The 22,030-nt window shown below is 48.4% G+C and overlaps 2 protein-coding genes across 2 annotated transcripts; both read left to right on the plus strand.

The window, feature by feature from the left end:
* Window positions 1-868: 868 nt before the first annotated feature.
* Window positions 869-5,132, plus strand: Fcrl6 (Fc receptor like 6). The gene is made up of 7 exons (XM_027419049.1): window positions 869-990; window positions 1,294-1,541; window positions 2,005-2,289; window positions 2,437-2,718; window positions 3,137-3,256; window positions 4,893-4,924; window positions 4,998-5,132. Exons 1-7 carry the CDS (start codon window positions 869-871, stop codon window positions 5,130-5,132), a joined length of 1,224 nt encoding a protein of 407 aa, XP_027274850.1.
* Window positions 5,133-12,994: 7,862 nt separating this feature from the next.
* Slamf8 (SLAM family member 8) lies at window positions 12,995-21,805 on the plus strand. The gene is made up of 5 exons (XM_027419077.2): window positions 12,995-13,123; window positions 15,420-15,746; window positions 18,831-19,136; window positions 19,217-19,324; window positions 20,956-21,805. Exons 1-5 carry the CDS (start codon window positions 13,081-13,083, stop codon window positions 21,015-21,017), a joined length of 846 nt encoding a protein of 281 aa, XP_027274878.1. The 5' UTR covers window positions 12,995-13,080; the 3' UTR covers window positions 21,018-21,805.
* Window positions 21,806-22,030: the final 225 nt, after the last annotated feature.

Consider the following 22,030-nt stretch of genomic DNA (forward strand, 5'->3'; position numbering starts at 1 on the left):
AGGTTCCATCATCAGAGTCCCTAGCTAGAGTCCAGGAAAAAGGAAGAACGGGACTCTTCAGGCTCAGGCTCCAGGTGCTTCTAGTGTCACAGGAGTCTCTGCAGGATAGCTCTGAGGTCCCTCATAGTCTCTTAAACATGGCTCTAGCTGCTGCCTCTCCTCGCAGTGTGGCTCTGTGGTGCCAAGGTTTGGACTCCTGTCCCTTGTCCAGTCAGGGAAGCCCCACTTTTGTCTTAGTCTTCTTTCCTTCCTCAGCTTCTCTGCCCTCCATTTCTTCCTGTCTTGTAGCCTTCATGGTGCTTTCCATCAAGCAGAGGAAAATCTCTGAGCTGTGGACATCTTGACCTCTGTGATACAAGCTCACTCTTGGAACCGATAGGAGGGCGGTAGTAGAAAGCACTTGAACATCACTGCTCTGCTTCTAGGTGAGAGCAGGAGGCCCTAAGCATCCAGGGAGATGCAGGCAAAGGCAGGAGGTGCTAGAGCCAATGCCAGCACTCCTTATCTGACTACTTATCATGACTCTTAGACCATTTGTCTAGACACCTGAGGCAGTCTGAGCTAGTCGTGTCTTACATGTCAAAAAGTTACAGCCTGGGAACAGACCCAACGCGCCTGCCCTACAGATGATGGTAGATCTTTGGGAGCCTTTCTCTTGTCCACATCAGAGCTCAGAGAGGACAGACAGAGAAAGCACACCTCACCTAGACGGATGGAGGGTGGAATTCCCTTCTCGGGGTAAAGATGAACGCTAGATCTAAGCTAGGAAGCTTAGACCAAAAGTTGGGGTTTTTTTTGTTTGTTTGTTTTGTTTTGTTTTTTGCTGTTGTTTTCCTGGTGGGTGTTTATGTCGCTCTCATCAGGCATAATGACTGAAGAAAATGCCACACTGAGGGATTTGAACCAACAGAGGAAGGTGGGAACAGAGTCAAGAGGAATGAGGTCAGACAATGGGGAGGATGAAATCAGCTTGGAAAACTTGACAGTGTGGTGAGGGAAATAAAATGGGAAGAGGAAGATGGGAGGGAAGAAAGCCAGGAGAAGGCACGGGGTGGGGGGGGTGGATTGGGAGAAGCAGAGGACTAAAGAGAGTGGCCAGGAGCAGACCAGCAGAAGAAAAGGAAGTTGAACTCTTGCCCTGCCCTGGTCTAGCATGAAGACCCAGAAACAAAGGCACTGTGCAGGAGTCTCCATCCCTAGTGTGAGGCCTACATCTGGAACAGAGAGAGAGCAGTAAAGCAATGTGGTACCTGTGGTACCATTGCTGGTTCTGTCCCCATATCTCACAGCTAGGGTACATCTCCAAGTCCAGCCAAACCCTGTGTTTGAAGGAGACACGCTGACTCTACAATGCAGCGCAGTGAACCACACACTGTCCCAGGTGAAATTTTATAAAGATGGAAAATTCCTTAATTTCTCTGTGGACAACAGCCCTCTGTCTATAAAGTCAGCAACAGTGAGAAACAGTGGGAATTACAGCTGCAGTGGGAAAATGATGCATTTTGAACAAGCCTCAAAACCAGTCATGATCGAAGTCCAAGGTGAGTCACCAGTTAGAGAAGTCTGGTTGGAACAGTAAGGTACAGTTCAGGGATCCTGAAAGTCAGTGGCTCTCTAGGACCCCTTACTCTAAATGATGCTGAGCCAATCCATCAGGTCCTGAGATATCCACACTGATGTCCAACATGTAGCCAGAGTATGCAAGGGTTTTGGAAGAGCCCGGGGCCAGCATATCTACCCATCTTTCCCCTCTGAGGACCACAACCAACCACTAAGGGGGGGTCTTCTGGCTCTGACTTTCTGAGGTTCTCCCAGGACCTGGCTTTGTAGGAGTCATTATAGACTCACTGCATGAGGACAATGAACAGGCTCTGAGGATGAAACTGTGTGTTTGATGCAGAGGGTCTCACAGCGGTAGCTGAGTGATGCAGAGGTCAGTCCTTGGCCTCCAGGGCTATGCTGTCTGGGACTTTCTTCCTGACCCTTGGGCTTGTGTCTCCCCAGAGTTGTTCCAGACCCCTGTGCTGAGCTCTGTCCTCCCTCCATACTTCCAAGAGGGGAGACCACTTGTCCTGAGGTGTCAGACAAAGCTGCACCCCCAGAAGCTAGACCTGTGGTCCTTTTACTCTTTCTACAAGGACGGTCATGTCATGCAGAACAGGAGTCACAACCCAATACTCCACATCCCAGAAATCAAGGAGAGAGACTCTGGGCTTTACCAGTGTGTGGTGGCCACTGAGGATGGCCTAATCCAGAAACAAAGTCAACAGCTGGAGATCCAAGTACAGGGTAAGTAGATGAGGGAAGAGAGACACTCCTCAGGGGTCCAGACATCAGGCAGCAGGCTTCCCTGGAAGTAGGTAAGGAGTCCCAGGGGAGAAGGTATCCTGGATCCTGGACAGTCAAACTGACTCTCCCGTCCCATGTGCCATCCAGTGCCTGTATCCCATCCTGCGGTTACTCTACGACATGAAGCCACAAACCCTGCTGTGGGAGACAAGGTGGAGTTTCTCTGTGAGGCCCAGAGAGGCTCCCTTCCAATCTTCTACTCATTCTACCTTGATGGAGAGATCCTAGGGGACTCCCTGGCTTCCGCTGACAGAGTCGCCTCCCTCCTCATCTCAGTGAGGTCAGAGTGGAGTGCTCAGAACTATTCCTGTGAAGCTAAAAATAATGTCTCCAGAGAGAGGAGTGAGCCCAAGAAGTTTCCCTTGGTTGGTATGTTTTTGTCCCACACGGTCTCTGAAACCCAGATCTCACTCCTCTGTCACCTCCCACCACACCTAGCATAATAATGACTTATGGCAGGCTCTACTTAGGGGTCTACAGACCCCAATCGGAATGTCTATCCTCTGAACTGGCAGAGGGTGGGGAGCTCCCTGGGGGAGGGGTGACATGGCCAATAGTATGATCAGTCGCTAGCACCCTCCGCACCATCTTTCTCTCCCACTTACAAGGCTTCTCCAGGCCATGTGTTTTGGTTTGGGGGATTTTGTTTTGTTTTGTTTTTTGGGTTTTGTTTTTGTTTTTTGTTTGTTTGTTTGTTTGTTTTAAGCTGTCCATTGTGTCTCCTTTGGAATGTATTTCTGAATTTCTAAAATGCACATAGTTACTTCCCCATTCACAGGTTCTCAAGTCTTGTCTGCCTGGACCAACAGCAAACGGTCAATTGCCTGGACACTTGGAAGCCTGCTGGGTGGGATAGTCCTTGCCACTGTGTTTCTAATTCACTTCTTCAGGCCCTGTAAAAAAGACGGTTAGTAACTCTTTTTTGATTCCTTACTTGCTAAATCTCTGGCATTCGCCAGCCTTTGACGAACCACAGCCTGACAGACATAGCCATTCTCTTTCCCTAGTCCCATGTAAGAAGTTTTTTTTTTCCTCCCAAGTCCCACAAAGGAGCACTCAGAAGGACACAGAGAGTTTTCAGTATACACACAGAGATACCCAGCCTCACATGATCACAGTCACAGAGATACAAACCCACTATTACACATTCAGGCATGAAAGGAAACATGAACCAAAGAATTCTTACAAGACGGATATGATTTATATTGGTGGCCTTCACATTTGAAAGATAATCTGTGGCACTGAATATGACGGGGGATAAAAAGCTGAAGAAGGCCTTAAGCCTCTCTTGCTAAACTCAGCCATCCTCACGTCTGCTAAGAGATAGATAGTAAATAAGAGCTAGGATGCACAGGTCCATGCTCATACACCCACCGTGGACAGTGTGGTACCCAGGGTGAGTCTTCATTGGATACTAACACATCAGAAGGGAAATATGATAGAGAGGACAGATCAATGCCCAACTCCCAACCCTGCCACTCTGTAGCTTGATCAGAGCTCTCTTAAGAGTCATCAAATTATCTCCCTCTCAGGGATAGTATGAGGTTTTAAATTAATCAGATAAAGTATAGCTACAAGTAATGGGTTCAAGTGGTACATCGTAAGTGGCTGCCTGGTAAGGTCCCATTCTGGGACAAGCAGACCACGCACCAAATCCCTCCAGTGTTTATCTTCTGAAAAGGCTGGTTAAAATTCTAACATGGATAATTCTGTAGAGAAGAGGCACAAAAAAAAAAAAAAAAAAAAAAAACAGATGCTTGAATTTTTGAGTTTCTTTGTAACTTTTGATCTCTCACTTTTCTCCCTGTCTTGGTGATGAATGCTGGCTTTCAAAATAATCACTTTGTACATCTACATGTTTATTCCCCCTTGAAGCCCCATTTACTTCAAGCCATACTTAAAGGAATGGCTATCAGTTTCAAGGATGTTCGGTTCCAATTTGTTTCTAGGTCTTTAAATGTTCCTATAGATATTTAGATCAACCCACCTCTCCCTCCATGGGGACAACATTCTTATCTTCTATTTAGTCTAGGGCGAAAGTGATTGCTTTAATAGACTTCTAAAGCAAGACGTATTTATTCAAGTTGGTAGCTCCTTCTGCCAAGAAAATTTTGATGAGCTTTCCGGAAGCTCACTTATTCATCATGATAGACCATCCCCATGAATCCAAGAATCTGAAAGGTGTTCTTTCTAAGCCCAGGACCAATTTCTTCCCTCACTGGATACCCAGTTAGGGTGCGGGCTAGCGTTTAGCTTCTTTTCCAGGATAGCAGTCTTTACCCATCCAACTTCCCATCCCCTCCTTCTTTCTCATCTAAAGTCTAGAACCTGTCCAGGTGACATTTCCTTTAGACATTTCTGCATGGTAAGAGAAAGATGGATTCGGCTCCAGAGGTGGATGGGAAGATCCCAATGCTTAATTCTTCCTGTTTCCAAATTAAATGGAAGTAAAGGGGTCTACACTCTCTTGGGGAAGGGCATTAGCCAAGAGGTGGGAGGAGATGAATGCAGACAGCCTGACCTGAATGTTTCTCTTTCCACAGCCAGACCTGAGGAGCTCCCCACAGAAGCACAAGTAAGCAGGAATCCCTGCCCTTCCTAACCGTGTCACGTGTCTTTTTCCCTGTACTGACCTAACTTTCCTGCAGGACAATCACATCTATGCAACGGTGAAAAAACCATCGAAAAAACCACAGCTGGGTGAGATCTCCACTAATGATCTGGGCCCGGCGGCTCCACCAGCCAAGAGCCCCTTGGTGTCTGATGACAGGATTCCCTGTTAGTGCAGTGCTCCCTCCAACATGTACCCATGTCCAGCCTCCAGCCCCCCAGTGCTCCCCAGTTGCTCCCAGCTCTTTCTGTGGGTCATCCAGTTCCTGGGCCCACAGGGAGGGAGCCCCTGTGCCCTATTCCTGGCCAGGGACTTCTGAAATGTGGGTTCTCTTCTGAGTGGGAAACCAGGCAATAGCATAGGAATGAACAATTCCCACCTTCACACACACACACACACACACACACAGAGAGAGAGAGAGAGAGAGAGAGAGAGAGAGAGAGAGAGAGAGTTCCAGAAGTAACATTGGACCCAGAGCCACAGATCTCTTTTTTCAATGCAAATGGAAAAGGGTTTTTCTTCCAGATAGACAGATGATAGATAGATAGATAGATAGATAGATAGATAGATAGATACACACACACACGCACGCACGCACGCACGCACGCACACATACATACATACATACGAGATGATAGAGATAAATAGATGATAGAGATGATAAATGATAGATGCATAGATGGGTATATAGAGATAGATAGATAGATAGATAGATAGATAGATAGATAGATAGATAGATAGATAGATAACATAGGTAACATAACAAAGGATAAGATAATAGGTAAGATACTAGGTAACTAAGTACAGACAGATGTGTGTCTGTTGATAAATACACACAGATAAATAGAATATGCTTGCCTTTATCCTGAAAGGGAAGTATGAAGCTGTGACTACAGGACTAAAAGACCTCTCAGAAATCTCAGAAACCAAGGTCAGCCAGCAAATGTGTTGCCCAGATAATTTCATAGAATCTTGGCAACGGAGCCAGAGCCTTGAAGGCAGCAAGGACTCTCTTTGCCTTCACCTGCAGTTCTGAGCAAGTTCAGCTGGGAGACAGAACTCAGCTTGCCCAGAGCTCCAGATTGAAGAGTGCACCAGAAAAGTCTGTCATTGCTTTCTTGTTTGTTTTTTAATGGTTGTAAATCTATTTTGTTAAAAGAACTATGTACATCTGTTTCGTGTTGTTCATGTCGGTCATCTGCTGTGAGGCATCCACACTCAGTAAAGGATCTGACACACGTGCTCCTTTAGACCCAGCTTTACTGGAATCACAGACAGCAGAATCTGACTTACCTACAAAGGAGGTAAATCAGTGTTATCCTCCAGGCACCGCAAACCTGCTAGCATCATACACAGTGACTCCCCAGGCTCCCCAACATCAACACGATTGTTGTTACCTGGTGCTTAGAGAAAAGCAGCTGTTCAGACCCAACCCCAGACCTGTTAGATGACGACCTGAATTTCAATGCGATCCCTAGGCAATTTGCAAGTGCTTTCAAGGGGGCTGATCTGTTTACACGACACATTATGGAAACGCATCCATCCCCTTAATTGCCTATGGTTCTGCCCTGAAGATGGGGGAACTAGAAAGACCGCCCAGGCTATCATCTACTTTTTCACTTCTATTCCCTTTTCCTCCTTCCCTTCTCCCACCCCAACCCCTTTCCTCCCTCATCCTGGCCTCTCTGATCATCAATCCTATCCATGTCCAGGCAACACTGAGCCCCCCTCTCTTTGCCACTCGAAGAGCCTGTCCAAGCCAGACATTCTTGAGGCAGAGGACTCCTATGGATCAGCCAAAGTGTGCTTGCGGACCCAAGCCATTGCTACTCCCTTGATAGAAAAACTGTCCCCTTAATAGAAGCTCAAAACATAGATGTGTCAGTCATGAAGGAAAACACTGTTGCTAAGGCCCTGGAAGCCTCCAGCCATTCCAGTTGTTCCCAGGGACCACAGACCACCTCCCTTCCTGAGTTGTCCCACTTTCCCTATACTAGTGACCCAGGCTGGTGCTGGTCTGTGAATTGCTTTCAAGAAATCTGTGATAAACATAAAAGTTACCAAAAATATTTAGAAACTTTTATAGCAATCTGACGGTAATTTTATGTTTGTTTAATACAGTCATAAAAAATTAGAGCTTGTATTTTGTAGGTATGCCTTTTCATTTTGTCTTTCTAGCAATTTGCTTTTATTACAGTCTACAAAAGTACAAGTCTACAATGGACAGGAAATTTTAAAAAACTAAAAACAGGTTGTTGGTTCAGACGCATGCAAAGCCCATCTACACACACACACACACACACACACACACACACAGGCTACTCAGGAACTTTGCTCTCCCTGCTGTCTTTACAGCCCTGTGTGCCCAACTGAAAATATCCTTTTCCCTTGGTTTAGAAAGGAATAAACGGCAATTTTTTTTCCAGAAGGAACCATTACAAAAAAGAAAAGAAAATTCCCCCAAAGTGCAGAGAGTAGAGCTATCTCAGGGTGCCCATACTTTTCAGCCCATACTATCCCTGGTTTGTGGGGTGTTAGCATCCAGACCAAGGCCCCACATCCAGTCTGTGGGGGGAGGGGAGGCATCTCACAGGGGAAAAGGGACACCATCAGTTCTCAAGGGACAGGCCCTGTTGGCACTGAGGAAGGGAGGGCACTGGAGAATACTGGGAGCTGCCTGGTGCCACCGGCATCTGATGTCACTAGTCACAGGACTGCCCACCTGCAGCCCCACACATTCGGTACTACAAAAAATCTTTTTCTCTCCAAGTCGGAGTTAAATGCAAACCTTTTATGCATGTAGATGCATGTGTTGAATGTGCCTTTTTCTAGTGACCCGGGCTCTATAGATTCATACTACCTAAAGGACAAGGCTTCAGTGTCTGGGTGGAGGGTAGTGCAGCAGCATGGAATTGCTTCTTAAAGAAGGGAGAAGGAAGCTCGATGCTGGGAGCCTCGTGGCTGCCCTCTGCTGGCCGGTCCCTTCAGTACTCAAAGTTTATGTGCTACCTACACTAGCTCTGACCCTTTCACCGGTAAACTACATTTTAAAATATGGGGACTGGGAGCACAGCTCAGTTGGTACTTGCCAGGCATGTACAAAGTCCTGGCAGCACCTCAGAAACCCAATGTGGCATTGGGTACCTGAGGTCTCAGCACTCATCAGGTGGAGACTGGAGGATCAAAGTTTAGCATCATCTTCTGCTACATTGTGAGTTCCAGAATAGTCCTGGCTATATGGGACCCCATCTCAAAAGTGTGTGTGTGTGTGTGTGTGAGAGAGAGAGAGAGAGAGAGAGAGAGAGAGAGAGAGAGAGAGAGAGAGAGAGAGAGACAGAGACAGACAGACAGACAGAGAGACAGAGAGAGACAGAGAGAGACAGAGAGAGACAGAGAGAGACACAGAGAGAGAGAGAGACAGAGAGAGAGAGAGAGAGAGAGAGAGAGAGAGAGAGAGAGAGAGAGGTTTTGTACATGGCTATACAATTTTGCAGGACCAAATGAAAGCAAGAGGGTTTCGTGCCTTGGGATTCCTTTCAATTCCAGGTTGGTTTAGATTTGGCTAAGAAATAAAGTCTACATTTTTATTTAAATGAGAAACTCTGTGTCCTTTGTGGTCTCAGTTCCTTCTGAGTCTGCCTCTGCTTCTGCCTCTCACACTGCTCATAGGGCCTCAGCAGAGACCCGGTGGAGTTCCTCAATCGGTTCAGAAAGTAGCCCTTGTCTACTTATTTCTGGAATGTTTTCCACATGGAGCACACCAATAGTGATGGTCACTTTCCTCATCAACACAGGGTTGCTGCCACCCAGCATGTGAGTTCTGACCTCATGGGGATTGCACATACTGGATGCATGCGTAGTGTTTATTTGGTGCACTGGTCTGCACGAGCTGAGAACCCAACAAGTGTTGGTGAAGGGTGCATGTAGAGTTCCCCTCTCTACCTCAGTAAAACCCCATGGTGGCTTTGTTTCCTTTTATGCAGCCTTCCTTCCCATCTCTAGAAAGGTATATAACGGCCTCAAAAGCAGAGGGGCCCTAAGATGGACACCCCACCCACCCACTCTCCTGCAGGTACCCCCTCCCACTGTTCCTTCTCTCCCACTCTGTACCACGCCCCTGGTTCACTAAAGACATCATCCCTTCTGCCTCTTTACAACAGGCTAGAGCCAGGGTATGAGGTAGGAGACCATGCGGACACCATCTCAGGGGCCACCAGTAAGGTATATCCAACGCATACATGCAGAAACAATGACAGTGGCTATTTCTAGGACGTGGCCGAAGTAGTGCTTTCCCAACGTGTTTTGCCTCAGGCCCTGTCTTCCTGCCATACCACAGCTGCCCAAAAAGGCTGGCTAGGGAGGGGCTGCTGGGGCCCAGTGGCTTAGCATCTGCTAACAGATCTCGCAGGTGTGGCTTACAAGGTATTGAAAAAGAAAACTTCAAACTGGTTACATGATCTATTAGCAATTCATAGAGCAGCAACCCACTCACACTGAAGATTAGCAAAGGTGCCTGATAAACTGAGCGGAGCTGGGCTCCAGGAGGCAGAGAAGGCCAGAAAAAGCAGATAATGAGGAACAAAAAGCCAATCAGACATTTCGAAAGTTATAGTTCCGGTAAGATTGGAACTGTGCTGGGGCCAAAACAGGTAGAGTGTTTGCCTCGGATGCACCAAGCATATGTTTCAATCCCCTAGTACTCCATAAACTGGAAGTGGTGGGGCATGTCTGTAATCCCAGCATTCAGCGGGTAGAGACAGGAGGGCCAGAAGTTCAAGGTCGTCCTTTATTACCAGTGAGTTCAAGGCCAGCCTGTAACACATGAGACCCCATGAACATAAACTAGCCTCCTTCCAATGAACTGATTAAACAATGTCTTGCTTTTTAGAAACTCATCTAGTAGGAATAACCTGATGTGGTCTGGTCAGGATCTCAGCCCACAACACCCTCCTTCAAGTTTGAGGGAGCAGTAGAGTTCTGCCTGCTCTCTTCAGGCCCAGTTGTACATTTCCCCTCAGAGCTGCACCTAGAGGCTACCCGTTCCCCAGTAACACCCGGTCCTTGGTCCTTTCCCTTGACCCCTGGTTCCCTAGGAGCCTGCTGAATGCCTTTTCCTCCACAGCCACTTTGCCTTAGGCTCTTTCCCTGCCCGGCTCTCTTGTCTCTCCGACTTCATGCCTTCTCTCAACCTTCTCTCTGTGGAAGAAGCATGGCCCCATGCTGCCCCTGCAGACTGGACATTGCAAACACAACTTGGCTTACCCTCACCCAATCCCTCTCAGCCTGAATCTCTGCACCAAGCCGCCCTGGGTTTTCTGTTCGGGCAGGTTGCTGGGCCACCTGATGACCCTTCCTGCAGCCAGCAGTAGAAATGGGCTAATGGGGAGAGCCAGGCTGCACCACATGGCAGATGAAACCACTTCTCTATCCTCAGTGTGCGCAGACGCCTCCTGCCTCCATCTTCCCAGAAAGGCCCCAGGGAGACAGGAGCAGCAGCCCTGGCTGCCAGCTGCTCTCCTAATTAAGGAATGCAGGGAGTGGCCCCTTTGAACTCACCTGCTAATTTACTCTAACACACTCCCCCCTGTGGCTGGGTAATTAATGTGGTGTGAACCAGTGATTAGCAGCAGTTCTGGGGAGAACCTGCCTGCCTCAAGACTTAACCCTTCCCTGCACCTGGAATGGAGTGCCTCCTCCTTCAGTCTGCCTCCCTCCGCTGTAGCAGAAGGGAAGACTTTACCCCCTTGGGGAGGTAGGATATTTTCCAAGCCTAGCAACCCATTCTCCCGGTCAGCTGAGGGGGCGTGTTAAAGGACCACCAGGGACAGCCAACTGTGTCCTCCAAAGGAATTAAGGGTCTGGCCCACTTTGCCCCCACTCTTGCATCCCACACACTCTGCTCGTCTTGTGCACTCCAGAATCCCCCCCCCCACCAGCTGCCAGGCGCTTTCGGGTCATCACCTCATGGAAAGCCCGCGTTTGGCAGCACAGGAATGGTAAGAGTGAGAGAGGCGTGCTCTGTGCTGCCATGGAGCTCCCAGTCTAGGTGAGATCGGGCCTCCTGTTCAACATCAAACTGCCTCTGTCTCCCTCCTCAGCCATCTCTTGCCTGGCTCTGGCCACTTGCAGGCATGATTCACACTTGAGCCTCACTGTGGACCAGATCCATGGTAAATCATCAACACTAAGAGGGAGATCTAGTTCTTGAACCCCCACCCCTCAGGTGAGCACACTGAAACACAGAAGTTACTTTTCTCATGGCTTCATGGCCAAACTCGGATCCAAGACTAACTCTAGAGACTGCATTCAAAGCCGCTACCCTCTTCTGGTTTGTACTCTAAGGCTCCCTCAAACTAAGGCCTCCCAGCCTTCCACCCACCCACCCAGGCCTGGCCTTTGCCCTCTAGCTCGCATGGCCTCCTGTGCACACTTCTAGCATTGTTCTTGTGGCATTGATTGTAATTATTGGGTTACATATCCCATCTCCTCCTCTAAACTTCGAACTCCTTAAGGGTAGGGGCTAAGCCTTTCATCTCTGTGTCCCCAGCACCTGGCACCTAAATAGATGCTCAATAAATGCATGATGAATAGATGACAGAATTGACAAGAGAGCCATAAATGAGTCTCCTCCCTTGGCTTCTCTGTCCCACAGCCAGAAACTTCCAAGCTCTGCTAGAACTTTTCTGTTCAGCAGATCTATTCTCCAGACATGTCCTTCCTAGTTCAGGCCCTTCTGTTTCTTAGCTCCCTTCCTCTTCCTCCCCCAGCCTGTACTACACAAACAGTCCCCTGCCTCCAAGCAGGGATTCTTAGGGCATTGCTTCAGTCCATCAGTGGCATGCTCACCTGGTACACTGCTTATTAGAACTAAGATTCCTGGACCCATCTCCACCCACTAAGCCAGCAATCATGGGAACTCGGGTATTTAACAAGGAGAGTCACTGCTCTCGAGAATCTCTGAACGCAGTGGTCAGCCTGTGTGATCAGATTCCAATTTCCCCTTCCACTCTGCCTACTTCGGCTTCCAAAGACCACTCCCTGACCGCCCCTCACTGTTCCGGGAGCCTGCTTGGTACCTTCTCACTAAGACTCTTCACACACACAACTCTTTCCTTGTGTTCAAGGCCCATCAGAACCTCTGCCCTCCTTTTTCTCTTCATATCTAAGCCATGCTCAAAGTGTACCTGTCAGCCAATCCCTGCCCAGATCCACAGACACCTTCCCCCGACCCCTCATGAATTGCTGACTCTTGTGTCTAGAGAAATGTGTGTGTGCCAGTAGCCAGCACTTTTCCCTGCGTGTCTGTTTCTGCAGGCAGGGACTCTCCCCAACCTCTCCTGCTCACCAGCTCCCATCCTATATGTCTAATTCCTGATCCAATGATACAAAGCATGATACCCATTTAACTAACAAGTTAGACACTACGTAGGACAACACACAATGATCCACACTCAGGACATTTAGGAATCTTTCTCAAGGGCAACATCTTGAAAAACTTCCCTGCTAGGAATAGGGGTACTCAGTGGTAGAACATTCCAGAGCTTCCGATACAATGTGCGCAAATGCCAAATGGATGGTTCTAAAAAGAGGCAACCTTACCGGGATGGCCAGAGAGGAAAAGGGATGTGGGCAGCCAGCTTGGAGAAACTGAAGAGCCTCACATGCTAAGCTCGGTGTTTAGTCTTTATCCAGTGGGCAGCAGAAGGCTTTCAAAGAATTTTAAGCAGAGGAGATGATCGGAATTGCAGCTCAGAGGGCTCTCTGTGGCAATGATGGTGATTAGACACACAGCCATGGGCAGGGCTAGATGCAGAGAGGCCTGGTGACAATCTGCAAGGAGCACACGGGCTGTGTGGGTGTGCTTGTCACCATGCTTTGGCAAACCATGTGCATGAAAAAGAGGCTGACTTACAAGAATCTGCTCTTGAAAGCTCAGCTAAGCCTGGCCAGGACCACAGCCAACTTCCACTTTATTTGGGATGCTTTCACTTTCAAGACATCTTGTTTTGAGTCAAGATTCCTCCTTCTGAACATGGGACTTTCCAGCAGGACCACAGCTCATTTCGTGTGCTCATTTGGCCTAGGATATCCTGGTTTTTTGAGGGAGTCTTTGGAAGGGGATGTCGGCCATGTGGTCCCTCTGGAGTCTTCTTCTCTGCGAAGGTAAGTGGAGCAGATGGACAGATACCCTGTCCTCAGGAAGCTGAAAGCCCCTCCCCAGCCGCCCTCATCAGACCTCTAGACAGCTGCCTCTCAAAACCAAGTAAGAACTTAGAATCTAAGGAGAAGTATAGAGTGAAGCACCCTCCAGGGCAACCTTAAGTGGGGTCTTGGCTGAAATGGGGTAGCAGCGCTAGTGGCCTCTGTATCCAGGAGACACCATCTGTTCTAGAACCCAGCGCAGCTTAAGATGATGGCAGCTTTGAGAGAAAGTTGGATGCAGGGATGATGGGGGTCAGTCAGTACTGACACATGGGGCCTCTGCAGTCCAGGGAGAAGAGGGGAGGGTAAAGCAAAGCAGGCTTCCCTATGGTCTGAGGAATGTTTTCAGCAGCCTATAGGAATGCTGGGGTCCCACTCTGTACCCTGTACAAGGTGAGATGGATGTTGGGTAGCGAGGAAAGGTGACAGCAGGTTAAACGTGGTCCCTGTGGGCTTGAGAATAGTCTTCAAACGCTTGGTGGCCCTTCATCAATCTGTGCCTGAGTCTTCCTCTTTGATCAACAAGAGCCAACATGACAAGATCAGCCCCTGCAGGACCAGGGTGGAGTTCACAGACCCTCAAGACACTGTTGTATCCTTCAGGGACTCACAAGGACTAAAGGAGAACTCACTACATGCTCAGACCTTCAATCATTTTTAGAGAGGTTCTTGCTAGCAACAGCAAGCACTTATACAGCCTCCTTGTCTTGCTTAGAGAAGGAAGGTGAGAGACTGAAGGTCACACGACTGATTTGTGGCAAAGTCAGGACCTGAACCTCAGTCTCAACTGACATCCCCTGTTAACCCTGAAGCTGTGTCCTGTCAGGATGGAGATGGCTGGGCCCAGAGAGGACAAGGATGTGGATAAGGACTGGAGTTATGGCCAGCAGAGTGACCATCCAGAACAGGGCTCCTTATCCCAACTCCCAGCACTTGGATACATTATATATCAGCCCTAACCCAGCCCTGCATCCCAAAGTCTCCTATTTCAGGCTTGGGGCCAGTCTTCCACAAACTCAGTGCAATTTACTGGGCTCCTGTAGTCTGGTATCAAACTGGGGCACAGCAAGTAAATGATGAAGACATTTGCTCTGGACCTGAAAGAGTTTGTGGCCTGGTGGGAGATGTTGCTGATCCCTGATCACTGTGGGAAAGCAGAAAGAGTGTATACTTGTCGTGAGAGATGGGAGAGGTTAGAGGTGATACTTCCAGAGTAAGCAGGAACAAGGCAGAAAAGGAGCCAGGAGGGCAGTTCAAGCAGGGTTGTCTTCCTCAGACTTCAGACTCCAAATGGTCCTCAGAAAACTCAGCATCTTGCTATCTCATCTTCCACCTGTCTCTGTCCTTGTCTCAGAGCACAAATAATGATAGGCAATGAATCCCGAAGAATCCCTGGGTACACTCTCTGAGTTTTCTCCTTCACTCTCCAGACCTAATCTAATAGCACAGTTTGCTAATTACACTATTAATCTCTCTGTCTCAACTCTCCCCAGCCCCACAGTTCCCTTCCCCTGTTCAGGTTTCCATCACCTCCCTCTTGTATGCATATAAACAGCCTCAGCCTTCCCACACTTCCTAGGCGTTCTCCATGCCTCCTGCCATGACCATTAGGCCGGCATTTCATCATGTCACTTTCTGGTTTAAAACCTACTGAGAGACTACATATAGGAGCACACAGACACACTCGAGTGCCCTCCCACACACACACACACCATTGTTCTGGAATAAAAGGCCCAGAAACCAATGTTGCTTCATGGTACAGTGTGATCCCAACTCTTGGCAGCCTCGCCCACTTACTTCCAGTCCACAGAACCGCTTTCATTTCCCCATGCTCTCTCTCCCCCTTGTATCCCTCCTGGTGCTGTCCCCTCAGCCTGTAGCACACCTCCATCCCTACTCCAGCAGCCACTGCTTGACTGGCTGACTCCTAGTCCTCCTTCTGGTTGTTTCTTCTCTAAGGTGGCTCCAGGCTGAGTGAGGACCCCTACTAACCTATTTGTGTTCAGCCACTTATTCTCATCATGATTCTTAATTTATTTTGGTGGCTGGCTTGAGGTCTGGTTTCTCCTTGAACAGAGACCAGTTTCTCTTCCTGTTTGGTTCCCCCATCCATGACACACACTACTACACCCTCAACTCGGGGTGCAGCTGCTGGGTAGTGAAGGGGCCCTAATTCAATTCCAAGCAACTCAGATGTTTGCCAGGAGTAGACAAGATGCCTACGCAGGCACATTCACGGTGGTTTCTGTCCTTACAGCACTCCTTCCCATTGTGGTTATCAGTGTCCAAGTGCTAAGCAAAGTGGGGGACTCGGTGCTGCTGGTGGCAGAATGCCCTTCTGGCTTCCAAGTGCGTGAAGTCATCTGGCGATCTCTCTGGCCGTCAGAGGAGCTCCTGGCCACATTTTTCCGGGGCTCCTTGGAGACTTTGTACTACTCCCGTTTCCTGGGCCGAGTCCAGCTACATGGCAACCTCAGCCTGGAGCTTGGACCTCTGAAAAGTGGAGACAGTGGCAACTTCTCTGTGCTCATGGTGGACACAGGGGGTCAAACCTGGACCCAGACCCTCCATCTCAAGGTGTACGGTAAGTGTACCCAACACTGGTTCCCTGACGATCCTCCTGCAAACTACCAGCCGAGCATCTGGAGCCATGGGAGCTGGGGAGGACTAGAATCCAGAAAGGCACGGCCTTTGGCCACTTTGCTAAGTCACTCTCTCAAAGCTGCTCCCAGCAAGTCACATCTAAAAAAGCTTCCTACACCCTTCCCAGGTGAGCAGCTCACGAAGAAGCCGAAGAAGGCGCAGCCGCTTCACCAGCCCACCAAACTCTCTCTACTTCCACTCTCAGCTCGTTTTTTCCTTGACTCAGCAGGCTTGGAACTGATACTTACCCACCAGGCTGTCACCTTTTTCCTCATTGTGCCATGAGCCTTATAATACCCACCATGTACAACACCCGTGAGCATGAAGCACAGTGGTGTGCAGGGCAAAGTGCGACCCATTGTGAGGTAGCATCATAGACTACATGTGGCACTATTATTTTAATTACCACTAAAGAAGGAAAAGGAAAAATGTGGCAAATGGCATAATTAGTTTTTACTTAAAAGCTAAATTCAACTTGAACTGTAATTAATTATAGAATTTTGTTCTATATTTCTGTTTTGTTTGTTTTTGTTTTTGTTGTTTTGTTTTGTGGAGTTTTGTTGGTTTCTTTCTTTCTTTCTTTCTTTCTTTCTTTCTTTCTTTCTTTCTAAAGTTAGTGCTAAAGATTCAACCCAGAGCTTTGTACACACTAAGAACAATTCTACCAAGGATCTAAACCAACCAACCCTCCCTCACCCCCCCAACCCTGCCCCAACCTTACTTTTCCTAAAAGATCCTTTACTGGGTATGGTAATACGTGCCTGTAATCCTAGCACTTGGGAGTCTGAGGCAGGAGGGTTGCTGTGGGTTCAAGGCCAACCTGAGCTGCATTACTTCAGAGCTAAAAATAGTCACTATTTTTATTTCTTAGCGTCCATGGGGTGGGCTTTGCTCCACAATGCCAGCATCACCGTGTGCAGCTGTGTTTATCCCTGCAGCTGGAGTGGATGAATTGGCTAAGGATGGGGTGAGGATAAAATAAGCTTGCTCTCTCAGGCTCTCCCTCTCTCTCTCTCTCTCTCTCTCTCTCTCTCTCTCTCTCTCTCCCTCTCTTTCCCCCCTCTGTGTCTCTCTCTGTGTCTCTGTCTCTCTCTCTCTCCCTCTCCCTCTCTCCCTCTCCTCTCCCTCTCCCTTATTCCCTCTCTCTCTCTCTCTCTCTCTCTCTCTCTCTCTCTCTCTCTCCCCTCCCCTGTCTCCATTCATTTCTGTTGCTCCAGGCCTTTTAACTCCCATTCATCTCATCTTCCTAGTGACTTGAGACAAAACTGTGAGTGGGGCCCACACCAGTATTTCAGTAAAAACTCAAAAGATGTTAAAGGTTGCAGGGAGTCCAAATTTAAGAAAGGAAAGTGGGAATTGAGGCTGGAAAGAGGATGAAGAGGAGATAGAGAGCTTTCGTGTGCTGGGAGGGTTCTCAAAGCCCTGGAGTGAGCCATCCAGGATGCTAATTTACAGCTAGAGGAAGCACTTCCAGAAACATGGAGGCCTGAAGCAAGTTGTACATCTCAGCAGGCAGAATGCTGACTGGGTTTCAGCACTCTTTAGCCCCTAGCCCAGTGCCCTTGTACAGTGAATGACCTCCACAGCCAGGCGGGCTCTGGAGCCTCTCCCTACTCCGTCTCAGCTGCTGCACGTGTAAAACAAGGACATTGAGCTTGGTAATGCATGCAGCACCCACACCACTAAGCCCTAAAATGCCTTGTTCTCAGTATCTGAATTACAGATTTTAAGGAAATTGCTGTTTTATTGCTTCCAAATACATAGCGTGATTAGAACTAATTGCAGGAAGCTGCCAAGCAGCCGTCCTTAGGAGCTCGGCTTTGACAATAGATAAGAATGATTTGAATTAGCGGATCGGTTACCAGAAATGTCGATGGGTGTTTCTACTGTGCCTGATCGTGTTTGGAGGCAGCTTGTCCTCTTAAGTGGTGTAAATATCCCCCCTGTAATCTCTGTTTATACTATTAGTATGCCCAGCAAATCATTTCTTTTTTCATATCACAAATCCCACCAGATTGAGCTGGCATTAACGAGGTTTTACTCTGCTTGACTTTGGAATGCTGTCAGAGATCCGGCCCTCCTGTTGTCACTGTAATGCTCTCCCACTGGCCCCATTGCTAGAGATTCGGGATTTACTCATCAATCTATATAGGAATGAGGAGCCACTGCTTAGCATGCCAGGACACTAATTGGTTAGCAGCCCAGGTACCAAACACCAATTTGCCAGCACAAGAGAGCCAAGGTTATGCTGGTGAGAGAGAGCCCCTCCTCCCAGGCTCCTCATTCATGGCATTTTATGCCCTTACAATCATTTTCTTGCTCATCGTCACGTGTTAGTGTCTGTCTCCGTCACCAAACTGAGAGCTCCCAAGTGCAGGAATGTGTGTTCTCACCTGAACTAATAAATGCTTGTCATCCCTTGTTGACTGACTGGCACACTGTGAAAGAAGTGCTTCCAAAAGACATGAGCAGAATGAATGCCTGGAGAGTGGAGTCATACCTGAACTATCACAGTCGAGGCATAAAGCACTGTATCTGACTGGGGAATGGGGGGCGGTCTTAAAGGCTGCATAGGAGGTCCCTAGGTGGGCCAGAAGGGAAAGAAAGAATAGGCCAGGCTTGGTGGCACACCTGCAATTGCGACATTCTGACAGTGAAAGCAGGAGCAGTGTGGGTATGAGGACACACCACAATACAGACTAAGACCTTCTTTAGAGGAGGCAGGAGCATTTATGTGCACAGATGAGCCACACAAAAGCATGCAACGTCTGAAACAGCCCTCACGTTTGGGAGACCTGCAAACCAATGGAATAGGTGAGGAAGACCAGCAGAGAGTATAGCTGAAGAGGTTGACGCAAATCATTGCATAAAACCTTTAGCTACCAAGCTAAAGAATCAGGCACGGGAAGAAAAAAATGAGATCGAAGACCCAAAGAGGCATCTCACCATGCACAGAACCTAGACACAGAGCTTGGATTCCGCCCAGCAGCCCTCTAACCCACTCTGCTCTGCTATTCATACACAGATGCGGTCCCTAAGCCCGAGGTTCAAGTGTTCACTGCTGCAACGAAAGAGGCTCAAGCCCCCCAAACCTGCCAGGTCTTCTTGTCCTGCTGGGCCCCCAACAGCAGTGACATAACCTATAGCTGGAGACGAGAGGGGACAATGGATGTTGAGGTGGAAATGCACAGCCTTTTCTCAAATAGACAGGTGTTAAGTGTCTCACTGGGACTGAGAGACAAAGATGTGGCCTACACCTGCATTGCCTCCAACCCTGTCAGCTGGGATACGGCCACGGTCACTCCCTGGGACAGCTGCCATCATGAGGCAGGTAGGCCAAGGACCAGTAACCTATGGTTTAGGGACTATGGTACATCAGACCCATCTCTGACTCTACCCTCCATGTTGCAGCCTCCGGAAAGGCTTCCTACAAGGATGTGCTGCTGGTGGTCCTGCCAATCTCACTCTTCCTGATTCTAGCTGGTCTCCTTGGGGCATGGCACCACTGCCCCTGCTCAGGTAATCTTATAAGTGCAGAACATGGGGAGAAGGGGTGGGAATGCTAGGAAATAGCTGGGGCTAGACCTCCCGCCACTTAGATTTAAAGGCCGGCCCCTTTGCATCTCCTGTCTCGTGTCTTGGCCCTCCCCTTACACTTGGGTCTCCAACCAGACTGAACAATTTGATTTTTCTTCAGCAATTCTTCAAATGAGCGGCTGGGTCACATTCCCCACAGGGCTGTGCGCATTATATTCTCTCTGCCTAGGGCACACTTTCTGTGATTTTTTCCTTTCCCTATCAGACTGAGTCTTCAAGGGGAGTGTGTTCCAGGAAGCCTTCCCTAACTCCCCCTCTATATGTCTACTTCAGTTTAATTAATATCCTTCCTTTGATGACCTTCGCTTACCCTATCCCAAGGACCTGTCTCCTCCTGTTGACTTTTGAGCCTGACCAAAGCAAAGGCTGGGTCACGATGGGGCACACTCAGTGGGTCCCTTGAGCATCCTGGCTCCTAAAACAGGAACAGCAGTGGTGAATAGTTGTTGAGAAAAAGGATTGATGAATCCTACTCACTTCTTGCCAACCATTCTTAAGAAAAGAACTCCTGGGAGAAGCCCCACCCCCAGTGGCTGATAACTCCTTCAGAAAAGTGGCGAAGAAAACCTGGTCAGATCAGATTCTAGGCTCTACGCACCGCACAGATAATTATTCCTGCACCTGCCCAGATGCCCTTACCTTGCCCCTGAAGGGACATCTCAGATGACAGAGGCTCTGTGGCTGTTTTCATGCTGAGCTTGCTGACCTTGCTATGTTAGTTGTATCCTAAAAGACTGGGGTCTTATTCTGTGACAAGGCATTGGATCCAGGGGTGACAGATACTTGTGCATTTTTCTCAAGGGACAGGAAAGTTGAGGTGTACGTGGACAGTTTAGACTGCACTCTATTTAGCGGTCCTGTCTGTTAAGAAGAGGGTCTGGTCCACAACCTTTGCTCCCCAAGATCTGTGGTAAGAAGGTAGGAGTCAGGAAAAGAGCAGTTTTTAAAAACTATTTTATTGAGATACAAATCAGACATTGTACAATTCACCTCGTTAAGGTGCTCAATTTAATGGCTTTAAGTTAATCCAGAGCTTTACCTCCAAACCACAACCAATTTTAGAACATTTCTATCGCCCCCCCCACCAAAGGAAGACTATCTATCACCACTTAGCCAACACTCCTCACCTCCCCTGCACTACCCCCAGCCCTAGGCAACCACACATCTACTTTATCTATTCTGGACAGTTCACAAGAATGGAATCCCACTATGTGGTTCTTTGTGATGGCCTCCTTTCACTTACCCTAGCATTTTAAAGGCTCATAAAAGAGCTGTGGCCACCTGGGATAATGTAAAAGCTCCACACGGTGTGTTCAGGGGCTGTCCTACCTCTGCCACATGACTTCTTGTCATTCAACCAGGCACGGCACAGCCCTAAAACTCATAGTGTTAACATTAAGAAGAATGTCCTGTCCTTAAGAGAAATCTCCTTTTCCAAGATTTTAGAAAATAAGAAGGGATGATTGGGTTCAGGACATCTAGTATTCAGAGCCACAGGCTAAGTATGCCAAGACTCTGAACACTGAGGGGTAACCTTCTAATCTCCTCACCAGGAAAAAGGAAGGATGCTGGCACTGACAGAGTAGTTCCGGAGACAGAGAATCCCCTCGTGTAAGGTGTGCCATGAGAGACAACATAGACTGATGCTTAGACCAACATAGACCATGATGAGACAGACACCCTGCCCAGCCACATGATGCTCTGCACCTGGAAACTTCCCAGATCCTCGTAACTTCCACAAGTCTCCTGTCTGCTGCTAAAGAACAGCCAAGGAAGCCACCATCACCCTGGTTCCAACCTTCTCCTTCTGTTTTGCACATGCTGGATCTTCTCTGGGCAAGGTGGACTAAGAGGTTGCTTCCTTAAGAGCCCTGGACATTCCCCAGGATCCACAGAGACATTGTTTAGCCAAAGCATTCTTTCTTGAGCACCATATAGAAGGAATCATCTAACTATCAAGAGACTGCCTCCAGGCCAGGTCCTGGGACCTAAGAGATATCAGATGTTTGAATTACTGGGGAATTGAGCTAACCACTGCCAACTCCAACCTCAGCCCCTGGTGTCTAAGATCCTTGGGTGCAAGATGTTATGATAAGAAAAGTTGCAGAACAAGGAAAGGTGGAGGGCAGGGCTTTTTGTTTCTGACCTGAAGGACTTCCGGATCATCTGAGTTCAAGGCTCCTCAAAGGTAAATTTGAGGTTATTAAGATGATGAAGGATATGCCGGGCATTGGTGGCGCACGCCTTTAATCCCAGCACTCGGGAGGCAGAGGTAGGTGGATCTCTGTGAGTTTGAGACCAGCCTGGTCTACAAGAGCTAGTTCCAGGACAGCCTCCAAAGCCACAGAGAAACCCTGTCTCAAGAAAAAAAAAAAAAAAGATAATGAAGGGTAGCTGACATGCCATCTTCTGATGGAAGCAATTTTTTTTTTTTTGAGGCAGGCTTTCTCTGTGTAGCAGGGCTAGCTGTCCTGGAACCCTGTAGACCAGGCTGACCTCTAACTCACAGATGGGTCTACCTCTGCAGCCTGAGTGCAGGGGATCAAAGGTGTGCACCACCACCTCCCAACCGAAAGCCATTTTTCTGGTAGCACCCTATTAATAGATACCTTCCTCAGCATTAACTCT

This window comes from Cricetulus griseus, chromosome 5 (assembly GCF_003668045.3).
Source record: "Cricetulus griseus strain 17A/GY chromosome 5, alternate assembly CriGri-PICRH-1.0, whole genome shotgun sequence".
NCBI classification, from domain to species: domain Eukaryota; kingdom Metazoa; phylum Chordata; class Mammalia; order Rodentia; family Cricetidae; genus Cricetulus; species Cricetulus griseus.